Source organism: Coregonus clupeaformis, chromosome 30 (assembly GCF_020615455.1).
Source record: "Coregonus clupeaformis isolate EN_2021a chromosome 30, ASM2061545v1, whole genome shotgun sequence".
Taxonomy (NCBI): domain Eukaryota; kingdom Metazoa; phylum Chordata; class Actinopteri; order Salmoniformes; family Salmonidae; genus Coregonus; species Coregonus clupeaformis.
The window spans coordinates 27,986,009-28,009,679 of NC_059221.1; the positions used below are offsets into that span (position 1 = coordinate 27,986,009).

General features: G+C 42.9%; 1 protein-coding gene across 2 annotated transcripts in view; it reads right to left on the reverse strand.

Annotated features, from left to right (window-relative positions):
• The window catches only part of LOC121545577 (solute carrier family 35 member E2A-like), a 29,332-nt gene extending 10,932 nt beyond the window's left edge, over positions 1–18,400 (reverse strand). The window contains exons 1-7 of one of the 2 annotated variants that reach the window (XM_041856223.2): positions 18,257–18,400; positions 14,060–14,504; positions 13,713–13,848; positions 9,768–9,895; positions 5,122–5,242; positions 4,923–4,976; positions 4,602–4,674 (exon numbers count right to left, since the gene is read on the reverse strand). In XM_041856223.2, coding sequence (XP_041712157.2) covers positions 4,602–4,674; positions 4,923–4,976; positions 5,122–5,242; positions 9,768–9,895; positions 13,713–13,848; positions 14,060–14,339 — 792 coding nt within the window. In that variant the 5' untranslated portion in view covers positions 14,340–14,504; positions 18,257–18,400. Of the gene's footprint in view, positions 1–4,601; positions 4,675–4,922; positions 4,977–5,121; positions 5,243–9,767; positions 9,896–13,712; positions 13,849–14,059; positions 14,505–18,251 lie in introns of both variants that reach the window. The other variant, XM_041856224.2, reaches the window with a different exon arrangement.
• Between the last annotated feature and the right edge of the window lie 5,271 nt (positions 18,401–23,671).

Here is a 23,671-nt window from a genome sequence, read left to right on the forward strand (position 1 = left end):
ATGTCATTTGTTTTGCTCTAGGATGTTCACAGGCCTCACAAGACTCATCTGAAGGTCCCCCAGCACAAGTAAAAAAAAAAAATTTGAAGTATATACACTGCTCAAAAAAATAAAAGGAACACTTAAACAACACAATGTAACTCCATGTCAATCACACTTCTGTGAAATCAAACTGTCCACTTAGGAAGCAACACTGATTGACAATAAATTTCACATGCTGTTGTGCAAATGGAATAGACAACAGGTGGAAATTATAGGCAATTAGCAAGACACCCCCAATAAAGGACTGGTTTTGCAGGTGGTGACCACAGACCACTTCTCAGTTCCTATGCTTCCTGGCTGATGTTTAGGTCACTTTTGAATGCTGGCAGTGCTTTCACTCTAGTGGTAGCATGAGACGGAGTCTACAACCCACACAAGTGGCTCAGGTAGTGCAGCTCATCCAGGATGGCACATCAATGCGAGCTGTGGCAAGAAGGTTTGCTGTGTCTGTCAGCGTAGTGTCCAGAGCATGGAGGCGCTACCAGGAGACAGGCCAGTACATCAGGAGACGTGGAGGAGGCCGTAGGAGGGCAACAACCCAGCAGCAGGACTGCTACCTCTGCCTTTGTGCAAGGAGGAGCAGGAGGAGCACTGCCAGAGCCCTGCAAAATGACCTCCAGCAGGCCACAAATGTGCATGTGTCTGCTCAAACGGTCAGAAACAGACTCCATGAGGGTGGTATGAGGGCCCGACGTCCACAGGTGGGGGTTGTGCTTACAGCCCAACACCGTGCAGGACGTTTGGCATTTGCCAGAGAACACCAAGATTGGCAAATTCGCCACTGGCGCCCTGTGCTCTTCACAGATGAAAGCAGGTTCACACTGAGCACATGTGACAGACGTGACAGAGTCTGGAGACGCCGTGGAGAACGTTCTGCTGCCTGAAACATCCTCCAGCATGACCGGTTTGGCGGTGGGTCAGTCATGGTGTGGGGTGGCATTTCTTTGGGGGGCCGCACAGCCCTCCATGTGCTCGCCAGAGGTAGCCTGACTGCCATTAGGTACCGAGATGAGATCCTCAGACCCCTTGTGAGACCATATGCTGGTGCGGTTGGCCCTGGGTTCCTCCTAATGCAAGACAATGCTAGACCTCATGTGGCTGGAGTGTGTCAGCAGTTCCTGCAAGAGGAAGGCATTGATGCTATGGACTGGCCCGCCCGTTCCCCAGACCTGAATCCAATTGAGCACATCTGGGACATCATGTCTCGCTCCATCCACCAACGCCACGTTGCACCACAGACTGTCCAGGAGTTGGCGGATGCTTTAGTCCAGGTCTGGGAGGAGATCCCTCAGGAGACCATCCGCCACCTCATCAGGAGCATGCCCAGGCGTTGTAGGGAGGTCATACAGGCACGTGGAGGCCACACACACTACTGAGCCTCATTTTGACTTGTTTTAAGGACATTACATCAAAGTTGGATCAGCCTGTAGTGTGGTTTTCCACTTTAATTTTGAGGGTGACTCCAAATCCAGACCTCCATGGGTTGATACATTTGATTTCCATTGATAATTTTTGTGTGATTTTGTTGTCAGCACATTCAACTATGTAAAGAAAAAAGTATTTAATAAGATTATTTCATTCATTCAGATCTAGGATGTGTTATTTTAGTGTTCCCTTTATTTTTTTGAGCAGTGTATAAGACCAATTTAGTTCCAAAAATAAGGGGTTAAATACATGAAAAAAATCAAAATGTATCCTGATCTTTCTTATACAGTGGGGAGAAAAAGTATTTGATACAATGCCGATTTTGCAGGTTTTCCTACTTACAAAGCATATAGAGGTCTGTCATTTTTATCATAGGTACACTTCAACTGTGAGAAACGGAATCTAAAACAAAAATCCAGAAAATCACATTGTATGATTTTTAAGTAATTAATTTGCATTTTATTGCATGACATAAGTATTTGATCACCTACAAACCAGTAAGAATTCCGGCTCTCACAGACCTGTTAGTTTTTCTTTAAGAAGCCCTCCTGTTCTCCACTCATTACCTGTATTAACTGCACCTGTTTGAACTCGTTACCTGTATAAAAGACACCTGTCCACACACTCAATCAAACAGACTCCAACCTCTCCACAATGGCCAAGACCATAGAGCTGTTTAAGGACATCAGGGATAAAATTGTAGACCTGCACAAGGCTGGGATGGGCTACAGGACAATAGGCAAGCAGCTTGGTGAGAAGGCAACAACTGTTGGCGCAATTATTAGAAAATGGAAGAAGTTCAAGATGACGGTCAATCACCCTCGGTCTGGGGCTCCATGCAAGATCTCACCTCGTGGGGTATCAATGATCATGAGGAAGGTGAGGGATCAGCCCAGAACTACACGGCAGGACCTGGTCAATGACCTGAAGAGAGCTGGGACCACAGTCTCAAAGAAAACCTTTAGTAACACACTACGCCGTCATGGATTAAAATCCTGCAGTGCACGCAAGGTCCCCCTGCTCAAGCCAGTGCATGTCCAGGCCCGTCTGAAGTTTGCCAATGACCATCTGGATGATCCAGAGAAGGAATGGGAGAAGGTCATGTGGTCTGATGAGACAAAAATAGAGCTTTTTGGTCTAAACTCCACTCACCGTGTTTGGAGGAAGAAGAAGGATGAGTACAACCCCAAGAACACCATCCCAACCGTGAAGCATGGAGGTGGAAACATCATTCTTTGGGGATGCTTTTCTGCAAAGGGGACAGGACGACTGCACCATATTGAGGGGAGGATGGATGGGGCCATGTATTGCGAGATCTTGGCCAACAACCTCCTTCCCTCAGTAAGAGCATTGAAGATGGGTCGTGGCTGGGTCTTCCAGCATGACAATGACCCGAAACACACAGCCAGGGCAACTAAGGAGTGGCTCCATAAGAAGCATCTCAAGGTCCTAGAGTGGCCTAGCCAGTCTCCAGACCTGAACCCAATAGAAAATATTTGGAGGGAGCTGAAAGTCCGTATTGCCCAGAGACAGCCCCGAAACCTGAAGGATCTGGAGAAGGTCTGTATGGAGGAGTGGGCCAAAATCCCTGCTGCTGTGTTTGCAAACCTGGTCAAGACCTACAGGAAACATATGATCTCTGTAATTGCAAACAAAGGTTTCTGTACCAAATATTAAGTTCTGCTTTTTTGATGTATCAAATACTTATGTCATGCAATAAAATGCAAATTAATTACTTAAAAATCATACAATGTGATTTTCTGGATAAAAATTACAGACCTCTACACGCTTTGTAAGTAGGAAAACCTGCAAAATCGGCAGTGTATCAAATACTTGTTCTCCCCACTGTATCTCTCAGATATAGGACAGACACTTCAGAACAAACTTTCTTTAGATATCTGTTGTTCCATGTAGTGAATCTGTTATTCAAAGCGTTTGTATGGGCTAATAGCAGTAAGGCCAAAAAAAAAATATATATATATATATTTTTATACTTCAAGGGGTCTTAAAATTCTAAATCAAATAGCTAAATGATCCTAGGTAAAACAATTCCATATAGCTTAGTAGAACTGTAGAGGGTCAATTAAGAGCTATGTTGCGCAGCTACACCTAACTTGCTTGAAACTGATTGTAACTGCATTTTTAAAACGATGCCACGTGTGCTATTGAAGTAGCAGAGAAATAAACGTAGTAGCAATGGAAAACTGGGATCCCCCTCTTGATTTAACAAAAGGCCAAAACTGCCTTCAAAAGTGTTTTCCCACAATTGCATTAAGAATTGTCGTGCATTGACTGCTTGTCAAAATACATGCTTCCCTCAGTATGGCTCTCGCCACTTGAATGCGCCTTGAGGAGTATTTATCTTGCATAGAACACACAAGCCGACTAGGTAAATAGGTCAACTATTCTACTATGGGGTTATCTGATTTAGTTTTAATAACAACAGGCTACATGGGAAAAATAGTTGCACTGGAAAGTTGCATCCTGAGTGATGAAGTATAGGCTTTGAATTGCTTTGCCGGCAGCTACACACCACCATTTGAGTTGAGCGGTGGTGCGCATTATAGACTAATTATTCTTCTGAACATCGGAGTGTCAGCAACAATCATGCATATCAGTTCACTGCACACAGCGAAACAGAGAAAATAAAATATTTGAGAATACATTTGGGAATATATTTCGTAGAACAGACAAGCTTCTGTATTAGGCCATGTAAAAATGTAATATACTCAATAGTACAGTGGGTTCAGAAAGTATTCATACCCCTTGACTTATTCCACATTTTATTGTGTTACAGCCTGAAATCAAAATTGATTAAATATATGTTTTTCCTCACCCATCTACACACAGTACCCCATAATGACAAAGTGAAAAAATGTTTTTAGAAATTGTAGCAGATTTATTGAAAATGAAATATCTTATTTACAGAAGTATTCACACCCCTGAGTCAATACATGTTAGAATCACCTTTGGCAGCAATTACATAAAGTTAATTTCTTTGGCATATTTTTTGATGAGGTAGGCCAGTGACACAAAATCTCAATTTAATAAATTCAGGCTGTAACAACAAAATGTGGCAAAAGTCAAGGGATGTAAATACTTTCTGACGGCACTGTTCTGTATATGTGACTGACCATGAGGAAGACCCAGGCAGGTATGAGCATAATGACTGCAGCTGTACTGGTGTAGAACTGTAGATCTGGAGGGCTAAACAGGACACAGGAACAAGTATTTTATTCAGAACAGATTTCACATACTATAATCTACAGTCAACAGTTCAACATCAAATTCCTCTCCTCACATTCTTTACACATCTGTTAATACACTGATGTATTGTGCTTTTTGTATTCCTATGATACAATTAACAGGAATTATAATCTAGTACAGGATATAAAACCGGGCATAATAGGCCTACATTCATTTACTAAAATATGGAAGAACTAAAAACAACTTACCTGAATTTGTAGGTGTCTCCACTTAGTAGCTTCTTTGAAAAAACATTCTGTAAACTGAGAGGGAATATGAAAAGAACAATGAAAACATGTGGTGTTACATTGTCCTGAAAAGACAAAGCTGTGAAATGTGAGAAAAGTCATGAACTCGGGTACTATTTTGTTAGTGTGTGTGTGTGTGTGTGTGTGTGTGTGTGTCTACCAGTCCATGATGTTGGTAGAGAGGGCTGCGGAGAAGCCCAGCATGTTGAAACTGATCTCTGTTGCAGTGCAGAGGGCCAGACCAGCCATGACAGGAAACAGGGACAGGTTCACCCACATCCCTACAGTAGTGTAAGTACACACACACACACGTTGGCTATCTGAACAACACTTAAGGACATAGTCATACTTCATTAATAAGTGCATAGACGACATCGTCCCCACATTAACCGTGCGTACATATCCCAATCAGAAGCCATAGATTACAGGCAACATCCACACTGAGCTGCCGCTTTCAAGGAGTGGGACACTAATCTGGACAATTATAAGAGATCCCGCTATGACCTCCGACGAGCCATCAAACAGGCAAAGCATCAGTACAGGACTAAGATCGAATCCTACAAAGCTGGCTCTGACGCTCGTCGGATGTGGCAGGGCTGGCAAACTATCAAGGAATACAAAGGGAAACCCAGCCACGAGCAGTCCGGTGATGCGAGCCTACCAGACGAGCTAAATGCCTTCTATGCTCGCTTCGAGGCACTGAGTCATGCACGAGAGCTGTTCCGGACGACTGTGTGATCTCGCTCTTCGTAGCCGATGTAAGACCTTTAAACAGGTTAACATTTTCAAGCCCGCGGGGCCAGATGGATTACCAGGACGCATACACAGAGCAATCACTGATCAGCTGGCAAGGGTCTTCACTGACATTTTCAACCTCTCCCTGGCCCAGTCTGTAATACCTACATGTTTCAAGCAGACCACCATAGTCCCTGTGCCCAAGAACGCCAAGCTAACCTGTCTAAATGACTAAATGATCATCGACTATAGTTGGTCATGGCTCACATCAACACCATCATCCCAGACACCCTGGACCCACTCCAATTCGCATACCGCCCCAACAGATCCACAGATGATCTCTATTGCACTCCACACTGCCCTCTCCCACCTAGATAAGAGGAACACCTATGTGAGAATGTTGTTCATTAACTATAGCTCAGTGTTCAATGCCATAGTGCCCTCCAAGCTCATCAATAAGCTCAGGACCCTGGGACTGAATACCTCCCTCCCTGACGGGCCGCCCCCAGGTGGTGAGGGTAGGCAACAACACATCCGCTACGCTGACCCTCAACATGGTGGCCCCTCATGGGTGCGTTCTTAGTCCCCTCTTGTACTCCCTGTTCACCCACATTTGCGTGGCGGCGCACGACCAACACCATCATTAAGTTTGTGGACGACACGACGATGGTAGCCCTGATCACCGATGACGACGAGGTGGTCAGTGACATGGCAGTTTGGTGCCTGGACAACAACCTCCTTCCCTCAACGTCAGCAAGACAAAGGAGCTCATCGTGGACCACAGTAAACTACAGGGCCGAGCACGCCCCATCCATATTGACAGGGATGTAATGGGCACAAGTTCCTCTGTGTCCACATCACTAAGGAATTAACATGGTCCATAACACAGTCGTGAAGAAGGCACGACAACGCCTCTTCTTCATCAGAAGGCTGAAAAGATTTGGCATGGGCTCTCAGACCCTCAAAAAGTTATACAGCTGCACCATTGAGAGGATCTTGACTGGCTGCATCACCGCTCGGTATGGCAACTGTTTGGCATCCAATTGCAGTACATCACTGGGGCCTAGCTCCCTGCCATCCAGGATCTCTATACCAGGTGGTGTCAGAGGAATGCCCTAAAAATTGTCAAAGACTCCAGCCACCCAAGTCATAGACTGTTCTCTGCTACCGCACGGCAAGTAGTACCGACGCACCAAGTCTTGAACCAACAGGATGATGAAAAGCTTCTACCCCCCAGCCATAAGACTGCTAAATAGTTAACCAAATAGCTACCCGGACTATCTGCACTGACCCCCCTTTGCACTAACTCCTTTGACTCATTACATACACTGTTGCTGATTATTCTGTTGCCTAGTCACTTTATCCCTACCTGTACGTACATTCAGTGCATTCAGAAAGTACTCACACTCCTTGACTTTTTCCACATTTTTTCCACGTTACAACCTTATTCTAAAATGTATTAAATAGTTTTTTTTCGTCATCAATCTACACACAATACCCCACAATGACAAAGCAAAAACAGGTTTTTAGAAATATTTACAAATGTATTAAAATAAAAAATGGAAATATTACATTTACATAAGTATTCAGACCCTTTACTCAGTACTTTGTTGAAGCACCTTTGGCAGCGATTACAGCCTCGAGTCTTCTTGGGTATGACGCTACAAGCTTTGCACACCTGTATTTGGGGAGTTTCTCCCATTCTTCTCTGCAGATCCTCTCAAGCTCTGTCAGGTTGGATGGGGAGCGTAGCTGCACAGCTATTTTCAGGTCTCTCCAGAGATGTTCGATCGGGTTCAAGTCTGGGCTCTGGCTGGGCCACTCAAGGACATTCAGAGACTTGTCCCGAAGCCACTTCTGAGTTGTGTGCTTATGGTCATTGTCCTGTTGGAAGGTGAACCTTTGCCCCAGTCTGAGGTACTGAGCGCTCTGGAGCAGGTTTTCATCAAGGATCTCTCTGTACTTTGCTCCGTTCATCTTTCCCTCGATCCTGACTAGTCTCCCAGTCCCTGCTGCTGAAAAACATCCCCACAGCATGATGCTGCCACCACCATGTTTCACCGTAGGGATGGTGCCAGGTCTCCTTCAGAAGTGCAAAGAGTTCAATCTTGGTTTCATCAGACCAGAGAATCTTGTTTCTCGTGGTCTAAGAGTCTTTAGATGCCTTTTGGCAAACTCCAAGCGGGCTGTCATGTGCCTTTTACTGAGGAGTGGCTTCCATCTGGCCACTCTACCATAAAGGCCTGATTGGTGGAGTGCTGCCTTCTAGGTTCTCCCATCTCCACAGAGGAACTCTGGAGCTCTGTCAGAGTGACCATCGGGTTCTTGGTCACCTCCCTGACCAAGGCTCTTCTCCCCCGATTGCTCAGTTTGGCCGGGCGGCCAGCTCTAGGAATAGTCTTGGTGGTTCCAAACTTCTTCCATTTAAGAATGATGGAGGCCACTGTGATGTTGGGGACCTTCAATGCTGCAGAATTATTTTTGGTACCCTTCCCCAGATCTGTGCCTCGACACAATCCTGGCCCGGAGCTCTACGGACAATTCCTTTGACCTCATGGCTTGGTTTTTGCTCTGACATGCACTGTCAACTCTGGGACCTTATATAGACAGGTGCGTGTCTTTCCAAATCATGTCCAATCAATTGAATTTACCACAGGTGGACTCCAATCAAGTAGTAGAAACATCTCAAGGATGATACATGGAAACAAGATGCACTTGAGCTCAATTTAGAGTCTCATAGGTATTCAGACCCTTTGCTATGTAAATAAGGTATCTGTTTTCTAAAAACCTGTTTTTGCTTTGTCATTATGGGGTATTGTGTGTAGATTGATGAGGATTTTTTATTTATTTAATCAATTTTACAATAAGGCTGTAACTTAACAAAATGTGGAAAAAGTCAAGGGGTCTGAATACTTTGAATGCACTGTATCTACCTCAATTACCTCGTACCCCTGCACATCAACTCGGTACTGGTACCTCGTGTATATAGCCAAGTTATTTTTATTTTATTTATTTATTTAACCTTTATTTAACCAGGTAAGCCAGTTGAGAACAAGTTCTCATTTACAACTGCGACCTGGCCAAGATAAAGCAAAGTAGTGCGATAAAAAACAACAATACAGAGTTACATATGGGGTAAACAAAACAAAGTCAAAAATACAACAGAAAATATATATACAGTGTGTGCAAATGTAGCAAGTTATGGAGGTAAGGCAATAAATAGGCCATAGTGCAAAATAATTACAATTAGTATTAACACTAGAATGATAGATGTGAAAGAGATGATGTGCAAATAGAGATACTGGGGTGCAAATGAGCAAAATAAATAACAATATGGGGATGAGGTAGTTGGATGGGCTAATTTCAGATGGGCTGTGTACAGGTGCAGTGATCGGTAAGCTGCTCTGACAACTGATGCTTAAAGTTAGTGAGGGAGATAAGAGTCTCCAGCTTCAGAGATTTGTGCAGTTCGTTCCAGTCATTGGCAGCAGAGAACTGGAAGGAATGGCGGCCAAAGGAGGTGTTGGCTTTGGGGATGACCAGTGAGATATACCTACTGGAGTGCATACTACGGGTGGGTGTTGCTATGGTGACCAATGAGCTAAGATAAGGCAGGGATTTGCCTAGCAGTGATTTATAGATGACCTGGAGCCAGTGGGTTTGGCGACAAATATGTAGTGAGGACCAGCCAACAAGAGCGTACAGGTCACAGTGGTGGGTAGTATATGGGTCTTTGGTGACAAAACAGAATGCACTGTGATAGACTACATCCAATTTGCTGAATTACTGTTACTCATTGTGTATTTATTCCTTGTGTTATTGTCTTTTTCAATTTCTTTCTCTGCATTGTTGGGAAGGGCCCGTAAGTAAGCATTTCACTGGTAGTCTACACCTATTTTTTATGAAGCATGTGACAAATACAATTTGATTTGATACTAGAGACAGGAATGTTTACGGAATGAAACCCTGACAGAATCCTAAGAACATAATGAACGGTGCATATAAGGGCATAGTGAAGGGTTTTCTGGATTGGAACTCAGCCAGGCTCTTCACTGTGTGTACGTGCTTTACCTGTGTATTCCCCTAGGATCAGCCTTGACATGATGACAGTGAAGATGGGCGCAGAGCTCTTCACAGTCTCGGCAAAGGAGACAGCCACATTCTTCAGGCTCACCAGTCCCATCACCACACTGGTGAACCTACAGAACGGAACAGGTCAGTGGCATTCAGACCAGAAAACAATCCCACACTACACCCACTCTGAACCTGAACCTCTGCTACACAAAGTTTGTTTCAATTTTCCAGATTGTCAAACTGTTTGTAAACTCCCCAATCACCTTCAGCACCTGGCCTACAAAGGGGTGGTCTTCGTAGCTGACAATGACAAAACTGCCTAGACTTTCAGCAAGTGTTGACTTGGTCACAGCTGCAGCTTCATCTTGCTGTTCCTCAGTGATGGTGTTCTCCTGATGGTATTCTTGGACTGCTGACGCTGTATTATTTTCTGTGCCACTGTGGATGTGACCTGGTGCAATTTCATGGTTCCTTTGACTCCAGCAAGGTTGTTTGGCACAGCTTCATCGTGCTTAGTGACATCTGTAATCCAAAAGAACTTGATGCTCGAACCACTCTTCTCAAGTAGTTCGAAGAGCTCCTTGGGAGTCTGCACATCCTCCCCCCGTTGAATGTGTTTGTCTGCACAATGTTTCACAGCCCCACCCACGCCATCTGGTGCCACCTTCCCATGGACTTTTCAGAAAGGTTCCAGGTGATTTGTTTGAATCCGTAAATATATGGCAGAGTGCTGAATAGGTACATGTTCTTCTTGTTTCTGTATTGGGTGACAGGACTATCGCTCATCATGTGGAGTGTCATGATTTGTGCATTCTTGTTCTTGACATCTCTCAGGACAGGCTCCAGGTGAGCCCATACTGTCTCTCATGTCTAAGGGAGTCAGATATGGTGGCGTAGGACTGGCTTCCCTCTGATGTGTATGGATCGTAGCCTGCTGTCTACTCCCCCCAAAGTGGAACGCCTGGATTTCTGTAGCCAATTTGCAACTGAGCCAACAGTAATTTGTGTCCTGATGATAAAGGCATTTGCTTGATAAAGGAATCTGAAAATTGACCCTCAATTAATATAGATAGACAGATAGGATAGTAGTTACAGTGGGGGGAAAAAGTATTTAGTCAGCCACCAATTGTGCAAGTTCTCCCACTTAAAAAGATGAGAGAGGCCTGTAATTTTAATCATAGGTACACGTCAACTATGACAGACAAAATGAGGGAAAAAAATCCAGAAAATCACATTGTAGGATTTTTAATGAATTTATTTGCAAATTATGGTGGAAAATAAGTATTTGGTCAATAACAAAAGTTTCTCAATACTTTGTTATATACCCTTTGTTGGCAATGACACAGGTCAAACGTTTTCTGTAAGTCTTCACAAGGTTTTCACACACTGTTGCTGGTATTTTGGCCCATTCCTCCATGCAGATCTCCTCTAGAGCAGTGATGTTTTGGGGCTGTCGCTGGGCAACACAGACTTTCTACTCCCTCCAAAGATTTTCTATCGGGTTGAGATCTGGAGACTGGCTAGGCCACTCCAGGACCTTGAAATGCTTCTTACGAAGCCACTCCTTCGTTGCCCGGGCGGTGTGTTTGGGATCATTGTCATGCTGAAAGACCCAGCCACGTTTCATCTTCAATGCCCTTGCTGATGGAAGGAGGTTTTCACTCAAAATCTCACGATACATGGCCCCATTCATTCTTTCCTTTACACGGATCAGTCGTCCTGGTCCCTTTGCAGAAAAACAGCCCCAAAGCATGATGTTTCCACCCCCATGCTTCACAGTAGGTATGGTGTTCTTTGGATGCAACTCAGCATTCTTTGTCCTCCAAACACAACGAGTTGAGTTTTTACCAAAAAGTTATATTTTGGTTTCATCTGACCTTATGACATTCTCCCAATCCTCTTCTGGATCATCCAAATGCACTCTAGCAAACTTCAGACGGGCCTGGACATGTACTGACTTAAGCAGGGGGACACATCTGGCACTGCAGGATTTGAGTCCCTGGCGGCGTAGTGTGTTACTGATGGTAGGATTTGTTACTTTGGTCCCAGCTCTCTGCAGGTCATTCACTAGGTCCCCCCGTGTGGTTCTGGGATTTTTGCTCACCGTTCTTGTGATCATTTTGACCCCACGGGGTGAGATCTTGCGTGGAGCCCCAGATCGAGGGAGATTATCAGTGGTCTTGTATGTCTTCCATTTCCTAATAATTGCTCCCACAGTTGATTTCTTCAAACCAAGCTGCTTACCTATTGCAGATTCAGTCTTCCCAGCCGGGTGCAGGTCTACAATTTTGTTTCTGGTGTACTTTGACAGCTCTTTGGTCTTGGCCATAGTGGAGTTTGGAGTGTGACTGTTTGAGGTTGTGGACAGGTGTCTTTTATACTGATAACAAGTTCAAACAGGTGCCATTAATACAGGTAACGAGTGGAGGACAGAGGAGCCTCTTAAAGAAGAAGTTACAGGTCTGTGAGAGCCAGAAATCTTGCTTGTTTGTAGGTGACCAAATACTTATTTTCCACCATAATTTGCAAATAAATTCATTAAAAATCCTACAATGTGATTTTCTGGAGAAAAAAATTCTCAATTTGTCTGTCATAGTTGACGTGTACCTATGATGAAAGTTACAGGCCTCTCTCATCTTTTTAAGTGGGAGAACTTGCACAATTGGTGGCTGACAAAATACTTTTTCCCCCCACTGTATTTACGTAAAGTTATTTTCAGTATTAGCTGCTTGATGTACATTACTATAAAACAACAAAAACTGACATAAAAACACCCATATCCTACAAAAACTTGTGTTTTTACATATATTATGTATTTGTGTGTACAAAATATATATATATAGATGAATAGATAACTTAATACAAAGACAAAACATATTGACATCATTCAGTACAACCGTTTAGTCATATGGTGTAACCAGAATTTCTGGTGACTCCGAATGATCATTTTGGTTACACCGTATTACTTTTCTCACAAACATGTTTTAGAGGCAACTGCTTATGCACCCATGTGAACATTTGACTTTGACATCAAGTATGTATCTTGAGTATCAAAATAAAATATATGCTTTTCAGATAATTCAACATTTTAATTGGTTTTTAGCGGATGCACCAAATGATCAGATTTTTTGGGTAAAACCTGATAGGGAGTGGAAATGTAAACTTATCAAAGATTTACGAGAGACTTGCTAAACTTTATTCTTAACCAAAGGGTATCTCACAGGCATCTTAATGATGTCACATCCTGTCACGAGTACCATCATGTGATTTGATCCAAAATGATGACTTTATATGTCGGTCGCACAGAATGATAATCATGAAGGCTATTTTTCCGGACAAAAGTATTTAAAGTATTTAAAACCTTTTTGCCTAAACTGTCTTACCCAGACGTTTAGTGTAATAGACCCTTAAAAAAATAATGCAAGAATAATCATTTGACGGTTTTGTTTTGATTTGAGATGTTTTAACATTTATTTAGATTACATTTGTCTTCTGACTTTTTTTTTAACGAAAGTGACCGTGTTTTTCACATTTAACCATTAACTATTTTAGGACTCAATAAAAGAGAAAGGGTATAGTTACATAACATAAAATATGTATAAATTGGTTGTTGATTTTGGAAAATATTTCATTCGGACACCAAAATATGCACGTCACGTCATTGACCTTACCTGTAATGATAGAGGTGCTGATATTGAGGTGCAGCATCTCACTTCCCTAAAAATATACCTGTTTAGCGGTCATTTAAGTTCAACAACCATTTTGGTAGCACTGATACCTCTCCCATGGAAACAACACTCAAATAAACATTGATCAATTAACGTTAGCCATTACGGAAATAAAGGCTAGTCATGTATTAGTCCAACTTAACAAAAATAAACAAACCAACCAAATAACTTCAACAATGCAGCTGAAAGTAGAGTCATAAGAGTGCAGACCCACCTCATGAGCCCCACAAACAGCATGATCATGAGGAAGTTGGGGGGGTACTCAGTCCTGGACTTGTGCTGGTATAGGCAGCAAGGCACATACATCTTCAGAAAGCCTATGATGGTGGTGGAGACCATTTGAACAGCACCTACAAATCAATTCAAACCAATAAACCATGGTACAACAACATGTAGGAATTGAGTCCTCTACCTCTGATGCCCTTAGTACCCTGAATAGAATCAACCAACTATGAGTCAAACCATCTATTGATTGGAGTATTGACAATTTGAAATTGTGTGTGTGTGTGTGTGTGTGTGTGTGTGTGTGTGTGTGTGTGCATGCGGATGCCTGTTCCTTACCCAGCATGCTGGGCTCCCCCTCTAGCAGTGATAGGATGTACTTGTTGAGGAACAGTGTGCAGAAGCTGAAGAAGTACCACAGGCCCAGGTAGACCAGCGACTTGGAGTTCCACACCCCTGAATCAGCCTCGATTATTGTGGTCTCTGTGATGGTGATCTTCAGCACGTGTTCCCCCGGCATGCTCTCGCTGCGTGCCAGCACCACACGCTCCTGCCTGCTTTGGAACGGCGAAAGAAACCGCCACAGGGAATGTCTTCCAGCCCGACAGTTGGACGACATGACGCACGGCGCCCGAGGATCCACTGACCAGGATCCAGCAGGCACAAACACAGAGAGGAGGGGGAGGGGACTGCTGGAGAGGGCCGGTCAATCCATCGTCAGTCTGTGTGTCTATCCAACGGTGTGTTCAGCATGCCTGTAGAAATGGTGGTCTCTGCAACACAGCTAAAAAACAAGGAATGAATGTAGTTGACAGTCATCTAGCATTATGCCATTTTTAAATCATCATCGAGGCATCAAAGTTACTCAACCCATATGCAGTCTTTATTGGTTTTCTAAATGATACACTAGATATTACAGGCAATACTGCCGGGCAAAAGCTTCTAACAGTGCAAACCAAGAGTCAGATCCACAAGACATGGCAATTAAAAGCCATGAGTGGTGAGTATCATCACAGTGCAAAGATCAGTGTAGATAAATTAGTTTCGATCTTAATTTCTATAGAAACCACTAATAAAAACATAGCTACAAGTCAGTTTACATGCCAGGGCATATATTAATACCTAAAGCTGAAATACTTGAAATATTGCTATTGTTGCTGCCTCTGGCATCCTCATGTGACATTTTAAACTCAAAAGTTTTAGCTAGCTAGCTAACTAACTATACTGAACAGAAATATAAATGCAACATGTAAAGTGTTGGTCCCATGTTTCATGAGCTGAAATGAAAGATCCCAGAAATGTCCATACTCACAAAAAGCTTATTTCTCTCAAATGTTGTGCACAAATCTGTTTACATTAGTGAGCATTTCTCCTTTGCCAAGATAATCTATCCACCTGACAGGTGTGGCATATCAAGAAGCTGATTAAATAGCATGATCATTACACGGGTGCACCTTGTGCTGGGGGACAATAAAAGGACACTCTAAAATGTGCAGTTTTGTCACACAATACCATGCTACAGTTTCCTCAAGTTGAGGGAGCGTGCAATTGGCATGCTGACTGCAGGAATGTCCACCAAAGCTGTTACCACATAATTTAATGTTAATTTTTCTACCATAAACTGCCTCCAACATCATTTTAGAGAATTTGGCAGTAAATGATCCACCCAAATCATTTGGGTTCCTGGATCATTTCACAGCATTATAAGGCTGAGTTGAGACAATGACTTATCAATGACCCAAACCCAGCTCAGTTAATCCCTACCATTGTGACGCTGAGTTGACATAATGCTTCAGCAAATGTACATTACACCAGGGGCGTCGGTAGACACAATATAAGTAACCTAATTTATGTCCCTCTAACTACCCTGAATGCCTCTGCTGATCCTACAGCTATTGCATGCAGTAATAATGTGCCTATGAACCAGAGTTATACAGTTAGCACTGAGGCGTGTGCCCTAGTAGGAAGTCCACTGTGTGCAGCTCACCCTGCACTAACATAAATAACATGAGCATATCCATTTCTGCTAAGCTTCCCAGTAAAGCAATGAAAACAAGTAAGCATCCCAGAAGAAAAGTGCTCAAAATAGCCCACGTTAACATATGTAGCTAAAGAAACAACGTTCATGAAATCACCAATTTGCTAGTAACAGATTACATTCATATTCTGACTATCTCTGAAACTCACTTAGGGCCTAGATAATATCTTTGATGATACAGTGGTAGCAATACAAGGTTATAACATTTACAGAAAATACAGAAATGCCAATGGTGAAGGTGTTGCTGTTTATATTTAAAACCACATTCCTGTAATGCTAAGAGAGGATCTCATGTTAAATACTGTTGAAGTAATATGGCTTCAAACTGTAACCAGTGCCTGCAACCTGGTTCAGGTTATCATTCAACCTACCAGGGTAGTTACAAACAGCACAGGAATGAAATCATCAACATGTATTGATCACATCTTTACTAATGCTGCAGAAATTTGCTTTAAAGCAGTATCCAAATCCATCGGATGTAGTGATCACAATATAGTAGTCATATCTAGGAAAACCAAAGTTCCAAAGGCTGGGCCAAATATAGTGTATAAGAGGTCATACAATACGTTTTGTAGTGATTCCTTTGTTGTTGATGTAAATAATATTTGTTGGTCCACAGTGTGTAATGAGGAGCAAACAGATGCTGCACTTGACACATTTATGAAATTGCTTATTCCAGTTACTAATAAGTATGCACCCATTAAGAAAATGACTGTAAAAACTGTTAAATCCCCGTGGATTGATGAGAAACTGAAAAATGGTATGGTTGAGAGGGATGAGGTAAAAGGAATGGCAAATAAGTCTGGCTGCACAACCGATTGGCAAACGTATTGTAAATTCAGAAATCATGTGACTAAACTGAATAAAAAGAAGAAACTACACTATGAAACAAAGATAAATGACAAAGAATGATAGTAAAAAGCTTTGGAGCACCTTAAATGAAATGTTGGGGGAAAAAAGCAAACTCAGCTCCATCATTCATTGAATCAGATGGCTCATTCATCACAAAACCGACTGATATTGCCAACTACTTTAATTATATTTTCATTGGCAAGATTAGCAAATTTAGGCATGACATGCCAGCAACAAACACTGACACTACACATCCAAGTATATCTGACCAAATTACGAAAGACACGCATTGTAATTTTGAATTCCGTAAAGTGAGTGTGGAAGAGGTGAAAAAAGTATTGTTGTCTATCAACAATGACAAGCCACTGGGGTCTGACAACTTGGATGGAAAATTACTGAGGATAATAGCGGACGATTTTGCCACTCCTATTTGCCATATTTCCAATTTAAGCGAAGTCTGTCCATAATAAAGCGCTACTCTACCTTGTTAACAGCACTATCAACAAGGCAGGTTCTACAGGCCCTAGTTTTGTCGCACCTGGACTACTGTTCAGTCGTGTGGTCAGGTGCCACAAAAAGGGACTTAGGAAAATTGCAATTGGCTCAGAACAGGGCAGCACGGCTGGCCCTTGGATGCACACAGAGCGCTAACATCAATAATATGCATGTCAACCTCTCCTGGCTCATAGTGGAGGAGAGATTGACTTCATCACTACTTGTTTTTATGAGAGGTAATGACATGTTGAATGCACCGAGCTGTCTGTTTGCACTACTGGCGCACAGCTCGGACACCCATACATACCCCACAAGACATGTCACAAGGTCTCTTCACAGTCCCCAAGTCCAGAACAGACTATGGGAGGCGCACAGTACTACATAGAGCCATGACTACATGGAACTCTATTCCACATCAAGTAACTGATGCAAGCAGTAAAATTAGATTTTTTTTTGTAAAAAGAGAGAAAAATACACCTTATGGAACAGCGGGGACTGTGAAGCAACAAAAACATAGGCACAGACACATGCATATACACACAATAACATAGGCACTATACACATGTACACATGGATTTTGTATTGTAGATATGTGGTAGTGGTGGAGTAGGGGCCTAAGGGCACACAGTGTGTTGTGAAATCTGTGAATGTATTGTAATGTTTTTAAAATTGTATATAACTGCCTTAATTTTGCGTGACCCCAGGAGGAGTAGTTGCTGCCTTGGCAGCAGCGAATGGGGATCCATAATAATTACAAATACAAACTAAATCTGATTGACTGGGCCTATGCCCATCCAGACACATCCATGGCTGCGCCCCTGCCCAGTCATGTGAAATCCATAGATTAGACCTAATTTATTTATTTCAATTGACTGATTTCCTTATATGAACTGTAACTCAGCAAAATCTTTGAAATTGTTGCATTTGTATTTTTGTTCAGTATAGTTGACAAGCAAAATGTACCAGTTGGCTAATGCTAGCTAACGTTAGCTTAAAATGTGAATTCGCTTGTGCCTGTCAAATAGCCTGCTCGTGAACATACTCATTCATTAAATGAACGCGCTGTTCATTGGTAAAATAATAATTTTTCAAAAAGTCTTTCCAACTCAGTTTGTAGATGCAGTAAATACGGGAATTAGGAATTACCTTACCAAATGGTCACACCTATGCAACTCCGATTTCCAGTTGCAACTGTAACGTTGGCTATCTGAGTTCAAAACAATAGCAAGCATGAGGACATCACCTGTCGTCACTAGTTAACACAGCCACAAAGTCATAATTATGGCTAAAGCCGGCCCATTTCTACAATTTATCTTCTTAAAATCAGATTTTTAAACCTAACCCTAATCTTAACCACACTGCTAACCTTATGCCTAACCTACTTTTGTAGACAATTTTGACTTTGTGGCTGTGGTATCTTGTGGAAACCGGCACCCACCCCGCGCTTGTTGGACTTCCAATTACTTTCACGGAGTTTACCGTTGGCTTGAGCCTACTGTCGAGACCGCAACTCCGCAGCAGCACTATTTCAAATCTTTAAAATTAACAAGGTGTCCTAATATGTCGTTTTTAATAGATAATACAAGTGACACAGCAAATTTGCATGTTAATAGTGGATGTTGTCTACGTTCATAACGTACATTTAAAAGACACTTTGCATTTGTAAACCAGTGAAGATTGGCAAACTCTGCATTCATCTCAATTTTCGAAACGTTTAATCTTGAACACACCCCTGATGAGGTTGCACTGGAAATGTTTGACCACAAGGGGGTATAATGACTCCCCAATCCACTGATCAATGCATTGGAATATGTAAACAAAGACAATACAAAGGTTTTGTATAATTTCAGCCAGTAGTTTTGAAATTAGCACTCATGACAGTCATGAGTAAAAACTGGTCCCTGAAAATTGTGTACAACGCATAGAGATAGAGAGGACTCCTCTTTGTATCTGTGCCATCATAGCATCTGTGACAGCATAGGCAGCGCCATTGAGGCAATCTTCATTTTGAAGTAGTCAATTTTCTTCTTCAAAATTGGCTGATCCCTCCTGATGACCCGGTTGGACATGACTCCAACAGGGTCACAAGGAGGCATCAGCCAATGAGGTTGAAAGTCCCACCCAGTTGACTACATTAAAATGGTGGAAGCCATCAATGGCGCTGCCCATGCTAATACCACCTTTTGGCCTCTATCATTCTCTATGGTACAACATCATCCATTTCGTATGATATGTTATGTCCTGCCAACAAATACATACAGTGCATTCGGAAAGTATTCAGACCCCTTGACTTTTTCCACATTTTGTTCTAAAATGGATTAAATATATTAAAATCCTCATCAATCTACACACAATACCCCATAATGACAAAGCCTAAACAGGTTTTTAGAAATTTTAGCAAAGATATTAAAAGTAAAAAACAGAAATACCTTATTTACATAAGTATTCAGACCCTTTGCTATGATAAACGAAATTGAGCTCAGGTGCATTCTGTTTCCATGATCATCCTTGGGATGTTTCTACAACTTGATTGGAGTCCACCTGTTGTAAATTAAATTGATTGGACATGATTTGGAAAGGCACACACCTGTCTATATAAGGTCCCACAGTTGACAGTGCATGTCAGAGCAAAAACCAAGCCATGATATCAAAGGAATTGTCCGTAGAGCTCCGAGACAGAATTATGTCGAGGCACAGATCTGGGGAAGGGTACCAAAAAATGTCTGCAGCATTGAAGGTCCCCAAGAACACACTGGCCTCCTTCATTCTTAAATGGAAGAAGTTTGGAACCACCAAGACACTTCCTAGAGCTGGCCCCCCAGCTAAACTGAGCAATCGGGGGAGAAGGGCCTTGGTCAGGGAGGTGACCAAGATATGGCCTTTATGGTAGAGTGGCCAGACGGAAGCAACTTCTAACTAAAAAGCACATGACAGCCCACTTGGAGTTTGCCAAAAGGCACCTAAAGGACTCTCAGACCATGAGAAACAAGATTATCTGGTCTGATGAAACCAAGATTGAACTCTTTGGCCTGAATGCCAAGCGTCACGTCTGGAGGAAACCTGGCACCATCCCTACAGTGAAGCATGGTGATGGCAGCATCATGCTGTGGGGATGTTTTTCAGTGGCAGGGACTGGGAGACTAGTCAGGATCGAGGGAAAGATTAACAAAGAAAAGTACAGAGAGATCCTTGATGGAAACCTGCTCCAGAGCTCTCAGGAACTCAGGCTGGGGCGAAGGTTCACCTTCCAACAGGACAACAACCCTAAGCACACAGCCAAGACAACACAGGAGTGGCTTTGGGGCAAGTCTCTGAATGTCCTTGAGTGGCCCAGCCAGAAACCGGACTTGAACCCGATCGAACATCTCTGGAGAGACCTGAAAATAGCTGTGCAGCGACACTCCCCATCCAACCTGACAGAGCTTGAGAGGATCTGCAGAGAAGAATGAGAGAAACTCCCCAAATACAGGTGCGCCAAGCTTGTAGCGTCATACCCAAGAAGACTCAAGGCTGTAATCACTGCCAAAGGTGCTTCAACAGAGTACTGAGTAAAGGGTCTGAATACTTATGTAAATGTGATATTTCAGTGTCTAAAAAAACAGTTTTTTATTTGTCATTATGGGGTATTGTGTGTAAATTGATGAGAAAGTAACAACAATTTAATCAATTTTAGAATAAGGCTGTAACGTAATAAAATGTGGAAAAAGTCAAGGGTCTGAATACTTTCCGAATGCACTGTATATTTTCAATTTGTATGATATGGGTATTATAAGATAAAGTTCAATCTTTTGAAGCAAAAAAATAGTAATTATTTGTACAGTGTTCTGCACTGTTCTCCTTCTAAAACAGGGATGGGCAACTGGCGGCCGACCCCCATTTTGTAGGCCCGCTGATCAATGTCCATGAGACACATCAAATCAAATCAAATGTTATTTGTCACATACACGTGTTTAGCAGATGTTATAGCGGGTGTAGCGAAATGCTTGTGGGAAATGTATTAAGGGGTGTGTTATGATGAGCGTCTGTTGGCTGTCATGGACAAAGTGGAGTTTTTATTTTAACTTGTTGAGAGTTAGAATAGAAGAATACACAAGGAGCAATTTCGAAATTTGGTTGTGCATCAGCAGTTTTTCCTCTTATGTCAGTCAATGACAGTCACTCAATTAACACAAGTCAGCTAACATTTTTTAGATTGTAAATTAATCTTGCAGCCAGCTATCTAAATTTGCTGTAATCATGGTCGAGTTATCAACCGGGGGGGCCCCCCTATTGATTTTGTTAGTCACTCTCAGTCAGATATCATAATAAAACATTTCTCTCCACCCTATGGCAACATTTGTAGAACTGCATGAAATTAGTTAAAAATTGCTATATCTGTTCTCCGCCCCAAGGCAAAATGTATAGAATTGCAGGAAATTAACTCTAAAACTTCAAATTTCGCTTAAGACCACCAAAAGGCTATAGGCCATCTCTGACTGCATGTGTGGGTATGGTTGTGGGTATGCAGACCTGCGATCCACTGCAGCCCCCCATGATGAGTTCACATTTTTTTGTGGTCCCCACCCATAGCCGCGGGAACTAGGGGTGCTGAGGGTGCTGCAGGGCCTACGTGCTTGCTGAGATATAGAAACATCAAGAACAAGATAAGATTCTCTAGATGCTGTTTCACTTAAAAATGGATGAGATACAGTGAATTGACGAGCTCTTGTCTTGTTATCAACATAATTTCATAGATGTGATGTTAGTTCAGTGAAAGCATGTGAGATGTGATTTTAGTTAAGTTTCCAACATTCTTTTGTTTTATGTGTCCAGTGTCCTCAAGTCATAAGATAGTTTGGCGATTTCCTCTCTGTCAATAAATGGTGACAGAGCCAGAGACGGAAGAGGAAGCCACACAACCCACTCCCTCATTTTTTTCTGGTTCATATCATAGAGATAGATAAAGGATTCTAGTGCCCAAAAGCCTGTTTTAGCATGGGCAGCACCATTGAGGATTTTCACCATTTTGAAGTAGTCAACTGGGTGGGACTTCCTATGGGTTAAAAAAGTATCACATAATTCCATCCAGGTCATCAGGAGGGCTCAGCCAATGAATTATACTCGTGAGCAAACATTCCATAACTGCATGTGGCAGTAAATCGCCAACCTTGGCTTCATACCTGTTCCAACAACACTCCAGGTATCAGTTTGTTTACCAACTGATAGAAGTAGTAAAAGAAGAAAATGGACTACTTCAAAACGGAGATGGCCTCAATGATGCCCATGCGCACCATAATGGGACAGATACAATGTTGCATCCACTAACTATCTCTGTGGTTCATATACAGTCAATGAACTAAGCAGACCAGACCCAGCTGCTAATGCATTAGTGCCCCCTTAAGCAGACCGGAACTGCATTTTTTCCCCAACGGTAAATGGCCTTCATTTATCCACCATCTTTGATAGAGCATACGCCTCCATACAGTACTGCAGTCATGTTCACACAGGTGTGCTTGATTTACAAGGCACGTACCCATTTTTACATTTTAGTCATTTAGCAGACGCTCTTATCCAGAGCGACTTACAGTTAGTGAGTGCATACATTTTTTTTTTTCATACTGGCCCCCTGTGGGAATCGAACCCACAACTCTCGCGTTGCAAACACCATGCTCTACCGACTGAGCTTCACGGGAGTTACGCCTCGATCACACAGACAGCGTAAAAAAAAAAGAGCGCGAGAGTTGCACCCCTCCTCAAAAAACCTACACTCGATCCCTCCGATGTCAACAACTACAGACCAGTATCCCTTCTTTCTTTTCTCTCCAAAACTCTTGAGCGTGCTGTCTCTAGCCAACTCTCCTGCTATCTCTCTCAGAATGACCTTCTTGATCCAAACCAGTCAGGTTTCAAGACTGGTCATTCAACTGAGACTGCTCTTCTCTGTGTCACGGAGGCTTTCCGCACTGCTAAAGCTAACTCTCTCTCCTCTGCTCTTATCCTTCTAGACCTATCCGCTGCCTTTGATACTGTGAACCATCAGATCCTCCTCTCCACCCTCACCGAGTTGGGCATCTCCAGCGCTGCTCACTCTTGGATTGCGTCCTACCTGACAGGTCGCTCCTACCAGGTGGCGTGGCGAGAATCTGTCTCCGCACCACATGCTCTCACCACTGGTGTCCCCCAGGGCTCAGTTCTAGGCCCTCTCCTATTCTCTCTATACACCAAGTCACTTGGCTCTGTCATATCCTCACATGGTCTCTCCTATCATTGCTACGCAGACGACACACAATTAATTTTCTCCTTTCCTCCTTCTGATAACCAGGTGGCGAATCGCATCTCTGCATGTCTGGCAGACATATCAGTGTGGATGTCGGATCACCACTTCAAGCTGAACCTCGGCAAGACGGAGCTGCTCTTCCTCCCGGGGAAGGACTGCCCGCTCCATGATCCCGCCATCACGGTTGACATCTCCATTGTGTCCTCCTCCCAGAGTGCAAAGAACCTTGGCGTGACCCTGGACAATACCCTGTCGTTCTCCGCTAACATCAAAGCAGTGACCCGATCCTGCAGGTTCATGCTCTACAACA